Source organism: Solanum dulcamara, chromosome 1 (assembly GCF_947179165.1).
Source record: "Solanum dulcamara chromosome 1, daSolDulc1.2, whole genome shotgun sequence".
In the NCBI taxonomy this organism is placed as follows: Eukaryota; Viridiplantae; Streptophyta; class Magnoliopsida; order Solanales; family Solanaceae; genus Solanum; species Solanum dulcamara.
The window spans coordinates 80,207,740-80,221,740 of record NC_077237.1 but is presented as its reverse complement, the minus strand read 5'-3'; the positions used below and the strand labels follow the sequence as shown (position 1 = coordinate 80,221,740).

Here is a 14,001-nt window from a genome sequence, read left to right as displayed (position 1 = left end):
ACACCCCACAACTTTTCCTTATAGAATTTGAATCTTTCGTCGTAAGTATCTAAGATTAAAATGAGCGGTGTCCTACTTGTGCTTATGCGTTAAGGTTCATTACAATGAGTGGAAAGTGTACTAGAAGTGGTTTAGGGTCATAAGAGACCCCTAGTACTTAGGTGAGTTCAAAACTTCTCTATCAGTTAAGTTTTTCACATTAGTTCATACAAGGGTCAACTTTAAATGGTCATAACTTTTTGTATATAAAGAATTAGATGGCCTATGACCTATTAAATTAAAGGTATTTGAGTCCTCTTTCCAACGTCACCAAGTTTTCCTTATTTAGAGTTTGGAGTAAAAGATTATGCCCATTTTAGTGAATCTCTGTTAGGTAGTCGAATATTCACGACCTCTACTACGGACCATGAAGATCATTACGGACCATATTGCCTTCCGTGAAGGCTTGCTGAAATATTTTTTCAACAACTTTCTACACGTGTCTCAGGGTTAATTTGGCCTTTTAATCCGATTCTAAGTCATTTTTGGGTATTTTGAAGAAATATGTCATTCCACTAACTTGTTTTCCTCTCATAATCATCAATCCAAACAATCTCGTCTCGAGAAACTCTCTCAAAACTAACCTAGGGTTTCTCTTCTTCATCAAGAACCCTAAGGCTTTCAAGTCAAAAATTCAAGAATCAAATAAAAGATCTTCACCCAAGGTTTTCCCAAGTTCTTTCACTCTAAGAACTTCATAAAGGAGTTTATTTTTCTCAAGATCAAGCATCGAGGTTTCAAGATCAAAGGTTTCCTCCAAAAAAGCTAGTTCAAAGGTTTCCTCCAAAAAAGCTAGTTTTTTTGAGCTTCGATTGTAATATCAATCTTTCAGGTATGTAAGGCTAATCATAGTGTTGGATTGAGTTCATCCACGCGCCCTACATCTAAATTCTATCATCAAAGAGTTGAGTTGAATTTTAGCCCTAGTTTCTTTGAATTCTGAATGAGTAATTTCTTCGTTCATTGAATTCTATATAATTATGCATTGAGATTATTATTGTTTCTACACCTTGAATTTTTGAGATTGTTATTCGTGATTTTATTCACATGAACCTTAGTTGAGTTAATGATCAGTATATTAACATGCATTTATTTTGAGTTGATGAGAATAATTTTCATGCATTAAACAAAATATGATTTTAAACTGAGTCTATGCATATTTTATTGAGTTTTGAAAGAGCACGAGCATTGAGTTTAAATGATTTGAGTTTTTTGGAGTCCCATAACTATCACTTTGAGCATGAAATGGTTGAGTGTTAATACATTTTCTTTTTAAACATATATTTAAGAATGAGTTGAGTCCAAAAAATTTCTTAAACTTCTACTATTTTGAACATGAGTATTTTGTAGTGTAAATGATTGATTTGAGATAGAGTCATGAGGATTTATGAATGAGTCGACAACATGTTTTAAATGAAAGAGTTTAATGAATGAGACGAGTTGAGTTTGATGAGAGTCCAATGAGACTAAATGAGTTGATTTGATCGTATTGATTGATTTGAGTTTTATGAGCATATTGAGTCTTTTGGGAGTAGTATTGAAAACTGATATGGGTAAGAATAAATAACAACTCGAACCCCATAAACTACATAGCCAGCGTGGATAAAGGTCATGCCTCTCAAGTCCAAAAACAATGGACTTTGATTGATTGTGGATCCAATGAGTTTGAGCGTTCTTTACTCTGGCAAGGTATTGGATGACTGCGGCAGCGACAGTTCTTAAGTGTTGTATCATCACTAGCTTATAAGTGATGGTTGTCGGTTAGAGAAACTCCCAAGAGTAAAATATTATATTTTTATATACTAATTTTGATTTATTGTTGCATATCATTTAAAGCATCATATTTTATTTCATGCTTTATTGAGTTGGTAATTTCAGAGTGAATCCCTTGATTGAGTTGAGTTGAATGTCTTTGAGTAAGTTTCCTTTCAACTATATTACATATTCATACAATATTCCATGTACTGATCTCATTTAGCCTGCATCATTTTATGATGCAGATACAGGTATTCGGGATCATCAGCAAGTGCATCGTTGATGATCTACTTCTCTAGTTTTGGTGAGACCTCCATGCATTCGGAGGACTTCATTTTTATTTTTTTCATTTGTCATTCTTTTGATAGTCATTTGAGGTAGCCTTGGACTTGTCTTGGCACCTTTCTGGTATTGAGTTAGAGGCTTCATATACAGAGTCGGAGTTGAGTTAGAATGGTTCTTTCTGAGTCTATTTTTAACACAAAATTCCATTATTGAGTTTATAACATTGAGTAAATTATACTTTGAGTATTTTAAATCTATTATTTACTTATTGATGAATATGTTTTAAATACCCACTTGAGTTAACTTCTATTGAGTCGAGTCTTCTGCTGAGTGATTGAACGAGTGATCAAATCAAGTGGTTCGCTTGGGGCTAGCCATGATCTCCGAGTGCCGGCAACACCTAGGGTACCCTCTCGGGGCATGACAATATCTTGGTGGAAATTATAGAATTTATTAAAATTGTGTCTACGAAAAGATTTAATTACTCTCTCTGTTTTAAAAAAATGACGTAGTTTGACGACGGTGTTTAAGAAAATAAAATAGACTTTTCAATCTTGTGGTTCTAAATTAAAGTTATATCAAATATACCAAAATGTTATTTAATCTTGTGGTCTGAAACATGTGGAAAACTGAAATTAAAATTTTACTTTTGAAACAGATTAGAAAGAAAAATGAGCATTCTTTTTGAATTTCTTCTCGATTATACATAGAGATTTGACATTTGAGTAAGACTATCGGCGAGAGGTAATTTAATAAAAAGCATGTTAATATAATGACGATTGTCGTAATAGTAAAACAAATTATTATAAAGAAACAAAATATAGCATAGTTCCAACCGTTGTTTAATAGAATTGGAGCGGGTAAACTTAATTAGTTTATTATACACAAGTTGGATGTCGTAAGTCAAAATAAAGAAAATAAAGTTGAGATCTTTGAACAGATATTGAACCCGAATATAAGATGAATTAAAAATTGTGTATCTACGTAACTCAATATGTTCAATGAAATGTCTAAGTACGAATTTTTGTAATGCAAGTATTTGGTCCACTGTGGATCTGGTTCCTCTCCATTACTCATCTTCTCAGATAATATCATATCTCATATGGTCATTTAATTATGTATTTTTTTCACGAAAAATTATTTAATTTTGATTTTTAACTCAAAAATCACTTAATTATGGACTCATTACACAGAAAGTAGTTAAGTGACATTCTGTGAAAAGAGTCTATAGTTGAATGATTTTTGAGTTAAAAAAAATTAAAATTGAGTGACTTTCTGTGAAAAAAATTCATAATTGAGTGATTTTCTATGAAAATAATGCATAGTTGAGTGACCATCTGAGATATTATCTCTTCATCCTCTTTATTTCTTGATGAAGGACATATATTATATTAAGAATTAAAAATTGAGATTAAATTATCCAAAGTAAAGTACTAACTATGGTTAGAATAACATATTTCCTTTATTTACTCTCAAAATATTTTGACATTCCCACAATTTTAGCATTAAAAAGTATCATTTTTAATAGAAAAAGTATTCTAAAATGAAAAAAGAAGAAGTACATGTTCTTTTTCAAAGACTTTATCAAATAGTTTTGCAAAAATCGAAAACTCTTTTCTCAATTGAGTGGTTGATCTTAAGACACATTTCATACCCGACATCAACAATTCAAACTAGTCTAGACCATGAGCCTTTGTTCCAACATTTAACAGCATATTACTGTTTTAATTTAGGAAAATTTACGTTAATGTATTCTTCCGCGGCGGTCTACTCTATTAATATGATCGAAATATATTATCTATACATTTTAATTGTATTTATGGTGTATAGATATGTATAGATATGTGTAGTTAGAAGCAGAATTAGGAGGGCGCAAGGGTATTCATCTGAAACCACTCGATAAAAAATTATATTTTGTATATAAGATAATTTTTCTATTGTAATGCATATATATAGATATTAGAGGTTGGCTCGGTAGTTTATGTGGTTCAATACAGTATTTTAGAATATTCTGATACCCTGTTTATAAATTATGATTTGCTCATTTGGTAAGACTAATGTATAACAAATAATAATATTTAAGATTTTTTTAAAAAAAAAATAAACAAATTTTAGCCGACATGATGTTATCCACATTTAAAATGTTTTCCTCACAAAGTAGTCCAACGTGAACAACATACATTATCTTATCAGCATTTTAAAAATATTTCGTCCCTACAAACCCACACAAATAATGTGTACTTCATTTAGTGAGTTTAAAGTATTAAATAAAGACGGCTTGACAGATGCATGTTATAAATCATGTCAATGGTGGCAGCATAAAATTAGTGGTACAAAACTAAATTTTAATAATAAGTTATTAAATGTAAAGGAAATTTGATAAATAGCTATGGGCTAGAAACATTGTGAGTTTTCTTAGCTACAGTTTGTCTAATTATATAGCGTGACTATAATTTCAGTAGCTATTTGTATATTTCACTGGAAATTTACCTTTTTATACAATTGAACTCTTAACTTAATTAATGAGGCGATAATTTAATTAGGCTATTAAAAAGGAAAACAATCCCACAAATCAATGATTATTGTATTTGATTAGAATTTCTTACCAAATATGACTTTCTGCCAAATAAAGAAAGATAAATTTAACTTCATAAATAAATATATCAAAACATGACTTAATAAATATACAAACCAAACGCATATAAAAATCATGTACGCAAAATTGATTGAAATATACAAATAAGTAAATGTATACAAATGATGAAACTATATAAATAAATTATACAAATACCTCAATTTCTTCATCATCACCTTGGTCCATTGACCCAGATTCAACATCTTCTTCTTTAGATATTTAAAAAATGCATAAGTTGTTGCATTTTCACTAGGTCATTGCGGTGCTTGGATCTAATTTCTTGTTGATTAACTTCAGATTCAGCAAGGGATCTTACATTTTCTTGAAATTCTTGAGTTAGATCCAAAGAAAAAGATGGAAAATCATCCAAATTTTGGGCATGCGCTTGTATACCTAGAGCAATTCTCTTAAAAAAAGTTTGTTCATCCATGATTTTGTATATCTCTACGGAGATAATTGAAAACTAAAAGAAATCAATGGGATATACGAATACAAATCAAAAAAAAAATGCCATGAAGTTACCTGAAATTGTGAAAGCACGATCGTTTGGGGAGAGTCATGAAATCTTTGAAATTTGAAATCTGATTGTGGTTGAGTGAATTAAGGAGATAAATCAGTAAAATATTTAGGATGAGAGATATGGTTGTTTATGCTGGACATACAAATTCAGTCGTGGATCGCTAGCAGCTCCAATGAAACAATAGTAGTGAACGGTAATTATTATAAACTATAGCTATGGTAAATAATTTATCAGCATAGATTTGCTTAGTCGCATAATTTTCCCTTTAAATAATGTATTAGATAAAATCCATATATGTTGTTTTTTTTTTTTTACAAAATTGATATTCGAATCATCTTTATATGCTCATCAATTTGAAGTTTTAAAATTCAACAAGTGAATGCAAAGTCAAAAAATCTCTTCAATGAATTTTGATCACGATTATATTGATGGGTTTGTCAATCATCTATAAATTATCTCTAAAGAGAAAACAATCACTTTTTGCCAGATCTAGAAGGATACTACAAGTCCTCCATCTCAGATTTCATCGCCCCGGCCATAAACACAGAATTCTTATAACTTTAATTAAAAAAAGAAATACAGAGAAGCTAATGAGGAAAACTCACTAAGTTTAAATAGCATAACTTCACTAGGACGTTATTTCCTACGCTGACAACTAAAACAACACAAGCCAAATTCTTGGCATTACATTACACCTTTGCTACTTGCTAGGACTTATCTTCAATGACCATTAGCCAGTCCATTCTCAGCAGCTTTCTTGGCATAAAACCTTCTATACTTGGAATCAACCTCTGTAAGGTAGTAAGTTCCTGGAGTTAGAAGGCTACAATCCTTACTCGTAACGAAGTCCTTGGCCCCATACCTATGCTCCATTAGTTTCATAATTTCGACAAATTTTTCAGGAGTGAACTGCCAGAGATCAAGATTGATTGTCAAGGATCGATATGCTGAAAATATAGAGTTGATAACATTGCTGAAGTCCTTAAATTAATTATAGTTGAATATATCGCATACCTCGTTTCTTGATTCCAATTTCTCTGCAACATTCATCACACTTGCAATGTTTGACAGGCTAAAAGGATGTTGGCCTTCATTAAGTTTTAGGGAGAACATTGTTGCAGTCGATCCACTACCATAGGAGAACAAAACTACCCGTTGTCCAGCCTGAGGCAAAATATCGTTCAGAAACTAGAACAAAAAGATAGATAATGGAACGAAACAAACAAAAGAACCGAAATGTGAAAAGTAACTCCTTAATTACCAGTGTGTTGTGCTTATTGTGAAGGAGTGATGCAAAAGCAGCATATAGAGAAGCAGTGTACATGTTGCCAACTTGTTTTGGTATCAATGTGGTAGGTTGCACCTTCTCATCGTAAAATGGTTTTGCAACTTGCTGGGATGCCTGTATATGGTTAACGATAATCTGTTGTTAGTTCAAATCACAATGTACACAGGTCTGACATCAATTTATCCTAGTTAAGACTTCATTTTTAGCAATTTTCGAGGAAGAAAAGAGTATAAAATTCAAGAGTGAACCTTCTCAAGATCACGGCTTTGGTAGCTTTCATCACCACTTAAGGACGAAAATGGGGCCAGCTTTTCTTTAGCAGATTCATCGATAGAGCTGGAAATGGAAAACAAAATTTCTTAAGACAACAGAATTTCTTATAAAGAATAAAAAGAAATCAAAGAGAAACTTTGCAACCCACCTAGCATTCCTGCTAAAGTCATTGAATACCAACCGAGCGAAGCTCTTCTGTACAAGCTGCAGAGATTGAATAAAATATCCAAGTGTCATCAAAATTTCATGGAGTACAAATGAAATCATCAGTTCACAATAGACTCTATAAACTACCTTGTTGTACGGTGAATGGAATACAAAGTAAGCTGCATCAGCTATTGAAAACTGATTGCCTTCCAATTTCTCGTATCTAGAATATGAAATGCAGCAAAGCAATTAATACAAGATAATCAAGAGATCTACTACCAAATATAAGAGTCTATCCTATAAGCAGCTTACTTGTTGCATAATATCTTGTAGCAAGAATCAAGTGCCACAAGATAACAAGTTTGTGAAAGCTTGCCATCAACAACCTGCAGCCAACAATTTTCATAAGCTATATAGCTTTTAAGGAGACATTAGCGATTTACTTAGAATTATCAGATCGACTAGAAACTCGCAAGAAAGAACTGGGGAAAGCAAGAAACAAAAGAGGCACTATGCCAAAACTAGCAACTGATATTGCTCGAAGATGTAAAAAGAAAAACAGAGGAAATTCGTTTTATAAGAACGAGTTTCTACTTAAAAGAACAATTAGTAATCCAGTCTCATACCGGTCTTTAAATTGTCATTTAGGTGGAAAACGCACTCATTAGTCACACACAATAGGCATGCAAGATATCAGCACAGGAAATACTGAAGCTTCAGCAATCGTGTCACAGCAAGCACACATAGATTTTGTTACAGTAGGAAATTGACGCGATGTTGAAATTATACGGACAGTCATGCAATACACTTAATCCTTGTCAAATCAGAAAACAGTTATTTCCACAATTCCCACAAAAGAACCCTCATTATAAAGGTCAAAGTAAATGAGACAGAGAGCTTTTGAAAGCTGTCATCAGCTAGTGCAAAACCGCATTCGGAACATGAATCAACCTTAAATGGGCCTACAAAAGATTTCAGAGGAAGTTCTGTTGAAAGAAAAGGAAATAAGAAAAAGCAACAGCCACAAAGCATGCTTGGGAAAACTGATAATTAACCGGACTTGCAAAGATAAGAAGGAATTACTGGATATTCACTGTCTAGGATAGGCTTGTAAAAATCATAGACATGAGCCATATGACTAGCCCTGATCTTGCTTTCAAACACAATAGGGGCATCAGGGCCAATTAGCATAGCAATGGCAGCTGCTCCTCCCGTTGGCCTAGCAGGTCCCTCAGCATAGACCTATAAGAAGAAGATCTCTAATAAGTGAACAGAATATATCCATGTATCACATTAAATGGAACATGGATCAATATAACCATATAACTGCAACTAAGAAGCCTAAGTCTATTTCAAGCTACATGCCAAATAAAGAATGAGTATTTGAAGTCTATTAGACAATACACATGCAAAGAAATGTTTACAGGTGATGATCATTACCGCACTATCTGTGCATACAACAAGTCCATAGCGTCCATCCCATGAAGAGCTCTCCACCCAATTCACGCAGTTGAACAATGCAGCAGTTCCACCATAGCATGCATTAGTTGAGTCAACTCCTTCAATGTCAGTATTCCCACATTTCTGCATGTTTCACAAGGGCAGGAAGCAAGAAACTATAATCAACATATGTGAATACCAAAATATAAAGCATTAATAGGCGAAGTAGAAGTTAACAAAGACAGAGTATAGCTGATTCAACTTAGGAGTTAAAATGCTGCCTAGAAACTTGGATCATTACCTCAAATATTTGCATCAGGAACGTCTTGATGGATTTGCTTTTATCAATAACAGTCTCACTTCCAACTTCCAGTCTACCAACTTGCTTCGGATCAATATCATACTTCTCCAGAAGGGAAGTAACGGCTGTCAAACTGAAGACAAACAATAAAATGAGAATAATTATGAGACAATAATCAACACAACTACCTTAAAATAGAGAATAACCAGATAAATTACTGCCATCTCCAAACAACAGAGCAATTTTGCATTATGAGCTTGTAAAGCTAGTTAACATTAGTCAATTGCATTGGAGGCAATACCTCATTGATATAACATCTTCCACCTCAGTACAAAATCCCATGCAATCTTGTCCAAGACCAATTGTATATTTCCCTTTGCTAGCTCCATCATGAGCCTCCAACGTTTCCTATACATAGTTTTATAGGAAACAAAATTTGACGAAATCAGAAAACTAAATCCTGCAACGTTTACTAGCTGATTCAACTTACTCATAATCAGATAAGATAATCAAGTGTTACTTTTAAGGTGTGGTGGTGACTATGATCATCCAAAGTGCTAAAAGGGGCGAGGTAGACATAAAATCACGTGGAGAGAAATTATCTCAAAAAACCAGCAATCTCTTGAAATCAACGCGAACTTAGTCAAGCACCGAAATAATTGGAAAAGTTAGTTGTTACACTATATTAATCTGGTTGGAGACTTGTAAGTTAACAGTGTATAGACAAGTCTGAATTATAAGATTTCTTAATTTGCTTAAGTTTGCAAAGGAAAGTACTTAATATATCTCATCATGCACACATAAACTGTTTACATCTATACTTGCAAGCTATAGATCAATAAAAAAAAAGAAGCTCTTAATAAGATTACTAAATTACATTATATTGATAAAATGATCCCAAGCATGAAAATAATTAAAACTTTTTCTTCATAAGATATGGAATCGAATTCTCATCAACAAGGTTGAAAATTCAGGTAAACAACCACATGAGCTACTAAGACTCCCTCGAATAAAGAACTTCCAAATTTATAAATCACAACAAACACAAGCGATTTTCTCACTATTCAAAATTTTCTCCAAAGAAAACAGAAAATCTTCTTTGTTTCATTTCAAAACTAAAAAGAGGAATTTATTTAATTAAAATGAAAAAATAAAGAACTTGGAGATTCCTAATCACAAAATTGAAAAAAAAATGTAGAAATCAATACCTCAATCAAAACAAGAAGAAGAAAAAACTCGAATTTCTCCGTCAATCAAATTAAAACACCTATCATATACACAAATATCTAAACAAATTTACCTGCTGAATGCAAGTAGGAGGAAAGTAAATTTCCATAGCGAGGATTCCGACATTCTTCTGTTGAGCTGCCATTTCTGATGATTTTTTTAATTTTTATTTTTTTTGAGTATAAACGCAACGGATCCAAACAATTTTCCCCTCAAAATAGGAAAATGTTTAGAGGAAAATGCTCTGTGAGTGATTCTATGAAAAAATATGGATGATAAGAAGAATGATGAATTTGTTATGTTTGGAAAGTTTACATGTTTCTGTTGGGTATATATAGTACTATTTAGTCTGCCCAGCCCTCAAATGTAGACTTCGTTTGCACCAATTTCTTTTTATTTTACTTAAAATATAAATGTAAACACTCCCTCCATTCAATAATACTCGTCCATTATTAATTTTACGCGATTTTAAAAAAATTATAAATAAAAAAGTAAATTTATTATATCACTCTTTGAATATTAAAAATACAACATCTTGAAAAATATAATAGAAAAATAATTATTAATTAATTATAAGGGTAAATTATGAATTAAATTAAAATTATCTTTTGATTTCATAAATTAAATATGTATTGTTGGACATTTATATAGATATACCTCGCACTTTCTCTTTCCGTGTCATATTAATTGTCTACTTTCATTCGTATTTATATATCTCTTAAGAAATGAGTACTAATTTAGTTCTTAGAAAATTATTTTAACTTTCTAAAGTTCCAAATTTGTTAAACTTACCAAACATGATTTTCAAATGCACTAACTTTTTTTTTCCAATGTTGTTTTCCAAAATGGAAAAAAAAAAGAGGCTGTCCAAACAACTAGCTAAGGTGACATTTCTTTGTTGAAAAAAAGTCATGTATTTTTTGAACTTCTTTAAAATATTGGGAAAACATGGTTGATTTGGTTGAAATGACTTTTAGGACAAATTATTACTCTCGGAGTCCCCAGTCCATTTTTACCTTAACTGTATTAAAAATAAATATTTATTTTTTACTTAACAAATTAAGAAAAAAATTATCATTTTATACACTATATTTTTTTCGTTTTAATTTGTTTGTTATGTTTTGATATGGTACAAAATTTTAAAAAGTAAAAAAGACTTTTGAATCTTATGAACTAAAATTAAAAATGTGTCAAATATACTAAAATACATTTTAACGTGTGAAAAATTGAAATTAAAAAATTATTAAAAAAGAAAAAATGCATTCATTTTGAAACGGACCAAAAGAAAAAGAAGGACAAATAAATTAAAACAAATGGAGTAATTATTTTCAATTCATTCCAATGAGTAAGATACCTTATAATAATTAAAGGTAATATAGTTATTTACGTTATTCGTTATTTGTTTTCTCATATCGCTTTGAACTTTTTAATCTTATCTAACTTCTTTTTATGCTTCTTTCGAGCTGAGGGTCTCTCGGAAACAGCTGTCCTACTTTGGTAGAAGTAAGGTCTGCGTACACTTTACCCTCCCAAGACCCTACGTTGTTGTATAGTATATTTTATTTATTATTTCTTTAAAAATGTGGCAAGTTAAATAATATGGATGGAGGAAATATTTTTATAATAAAAGAATTTAAAGAATGCATATTTGAATGGACTAAAAAAACTCAAAAAATAAATTGGATCTTGAAATTGAATGTGTCAAATAAGCGAGTTGGGCTGAATTTAGGCAAGTTAAAATGGATTGAGTTAATAATGAGCAGGTTATTGACCCATCCAAAGTTAATTGTTGAAATTGATTAAATGCGAGTCATAACTCAACCCGTCAATTCTTACTAAGTTTAATTGCTCTATTTATTCTTTTGTTATTTATTTTTTGTACCGAATAAAATATTTTTTTCTTTTTATTATGATGATATATGACATATTAAATAAATAGTTTTAAAATATATTTTATTAAGATTTCTCATGAATCAATTTGAATTACATATTAACTTAATTTTAACCAAGCTAAAATAAATTAAGCTAATAAATGAATGGAATATTAACCATATGAAACTTGATTATATTACATCTTTATGAGATAATTTTGTCGCCTATTCTTTGAAACATAAATACTAAGCACTATGACTCTGATTTTTATTAACTTATTATAAGAGTTTTTAAGTTAACATATTTTTTTAAATATTTTTTTTAATTAAATAATTTGAATAATTTTTTTAAACACGTGTCGATCATCTATCGATTACAATTTAATTATTTAAAATTAATTATAAATCAATTTTTTTAACATAATTTTAATTAAAGAATTTGAATAATTTTTTTAAACGCGTGGCAGCCATCTATTGGTTACAATTTAATTATTAAAAATTAATTATAAATCAAAATTTCTTTAACATAATTTTAATTAAATAATTTGAATAATTTTTTTAAACACATAGCGGTCATCTATTGATTATAATTTAATTTAAAATTAAATATAAATTAAAATTTATTTAACAGAATTTTAATTATGGAAAAGAGCTTAAAATGTCCTCGAACTATTGGAAATGATACAAAAATGTTCCTCATGCCCTTTTCCGTTAAAGAAAAGGTCATTTTTGGATCTAAAGGTGGATGTCAAAGATATTTTAGGCTCAATAGATGGATGATGATATTTTTATACTATTTCCAATAGTTCGAGGATATTTTAAGCCTTTTTCGATAGATTTAAAAAGGGCATCTTTTTGGGAGTAGTTTATTTTTTATTTTTTTTGGTAATATGTGTTTCGTGATGGTCGAGAATCTGCTTACGTTATATCCAATTTGATAAAACACACGCGTCAGTAATATTGAATTTTTTATTCTGTTTCATTTTTATATTATTGTGTTTTATTTTAAATTTTATATATGAAAATTCGAACATTCTTTATACATGTTTATGATAGTTGTAAAATTTTACCTTTCGGAAAAAAGAGAGAATTGATTTCATAAAATGGGATAAAGTTTGGAAAGTTCCAACATTTCGAACTCAAATGCTTATAAATATTAAGAATTTTTTTCCATAATCTAAAAAAAATTATAATTATCGCAGTTAATAATGAATTATAAATTGAAAAATTCTTTTTTAATTGTGGAAGAAAATTTAGATAAATTAATTCGATTAATCATATGTTTGATCATAGATGTTAGATAAAAATTAATTCTAAAATTATAATTATAATTTGAATAATTAAATTCACATTAAAGCTAGCATAAACTATCTAGATTATAATTTTAATTTGATTCTAAAATATATTTTGAAATATCTTGATTTCAAATCAAACGCCCTCTTATTTTTTTTCCTCGATTAAAGATAAGAAGACAGAAAAGAGATACTGAATATATTTCTATAAAATTGCGGGCAACTCCCAAGTGTTCCAGTTTCCATGGGATTGTGACAGTGACAAAGTTTGGACTATTCTTTAGTGGAATCTTTTCCCCCAATTTCATAAATTAACAATGTTTTAGTACTTTTTGAGATAATTGTCAAAAAACATATATCTAACTATTATTTTTTTTGAGTTTCATACCTAAATTATAGGGAGCGTAAGTTTCATATCTAAAGTATCACTTATTAATTTGAGAAACACACTTCTCTCTTTTATTTTAAAAAAAATTGTCACATCATACTCGATGTGACAAGGTTTTTTCAAATAAAAGAGAGTGTATTATACATACCATTGATGTGTGTTTTTCAATTAATAAGTAATAGTTTAGGTATGAAACTCACACTCTCAATAGTTTAGGTATGAAACTCAAAAAAAATGATAGTTTAGATGTGCTTTTGACACTTATTTCTTACTTTTTTGGTACTATTTTAGTATTTTCTTTGTCTCGTATATAAGGATAAATAACACAAATCATACTAATTTAATACATAATTACCTCCTTTTTCTTCAGTTTGCATAATTATAAATCCTATCATATTTTTTATTTTGAATACATGCATCTATCGCGTTTAGATATATATAATCTACATATAGTTAGATACATATCATTAAGCTTATTTAATTAAGGATTGTAACTGAAAGTCATGAGTTAAAGAAAGAAATCACGCTTGTAACAAAGAT

At 30.1% G+C, this 14,001-nt stretch overlaps 1 protein-coding gene across 1 annotated transcript; it reads right to left on the bottom strand.

The window, feature by feature from the left end:
• Nucleotides 1-5,621: 5,621 nt before the first annotated feature.
• LOC129879841 (hydroxymethylglutaryl-CoA synthase-like) lies at nucleotides 5,622-10,227 on the bottom strand. The gene is made up of 12 exons (XM_055953562.1): nucleotides 9,984-10,227; nucleotides 8,985-9,091; nucleotides 8,684-8,816; nucleotides 8,383-8,526; nucleotides 8,026-8,184; nucleotides 7,255-7,328; nucleotides 7,090-7,165; nucleotides 6,944-6,999; nucleotides 6,771-6,858; nucleotides 6,496-6,636; nucleotides 6,249-6,398; nucleotides 5,622-6,143 (listed from the first exon to the last, which is right to left on the bottom strand). The coding sequence occupies exons 1-12, from the start codon at nucleotides 10,053-10,055 to the stop codon at nucleotides 5,955-5,957; spliced, it is 1,389 nt and encodes a 462-aa protein (XP_055809537.1). The 5' UTR covers nucleotides 10,056-10,227; the 3' UTR covers nucleotides 5,622-5,954.
• Between the last annotated feature and the right edge of the window lie 3,774 nt (nucleotides 10,228-14,001).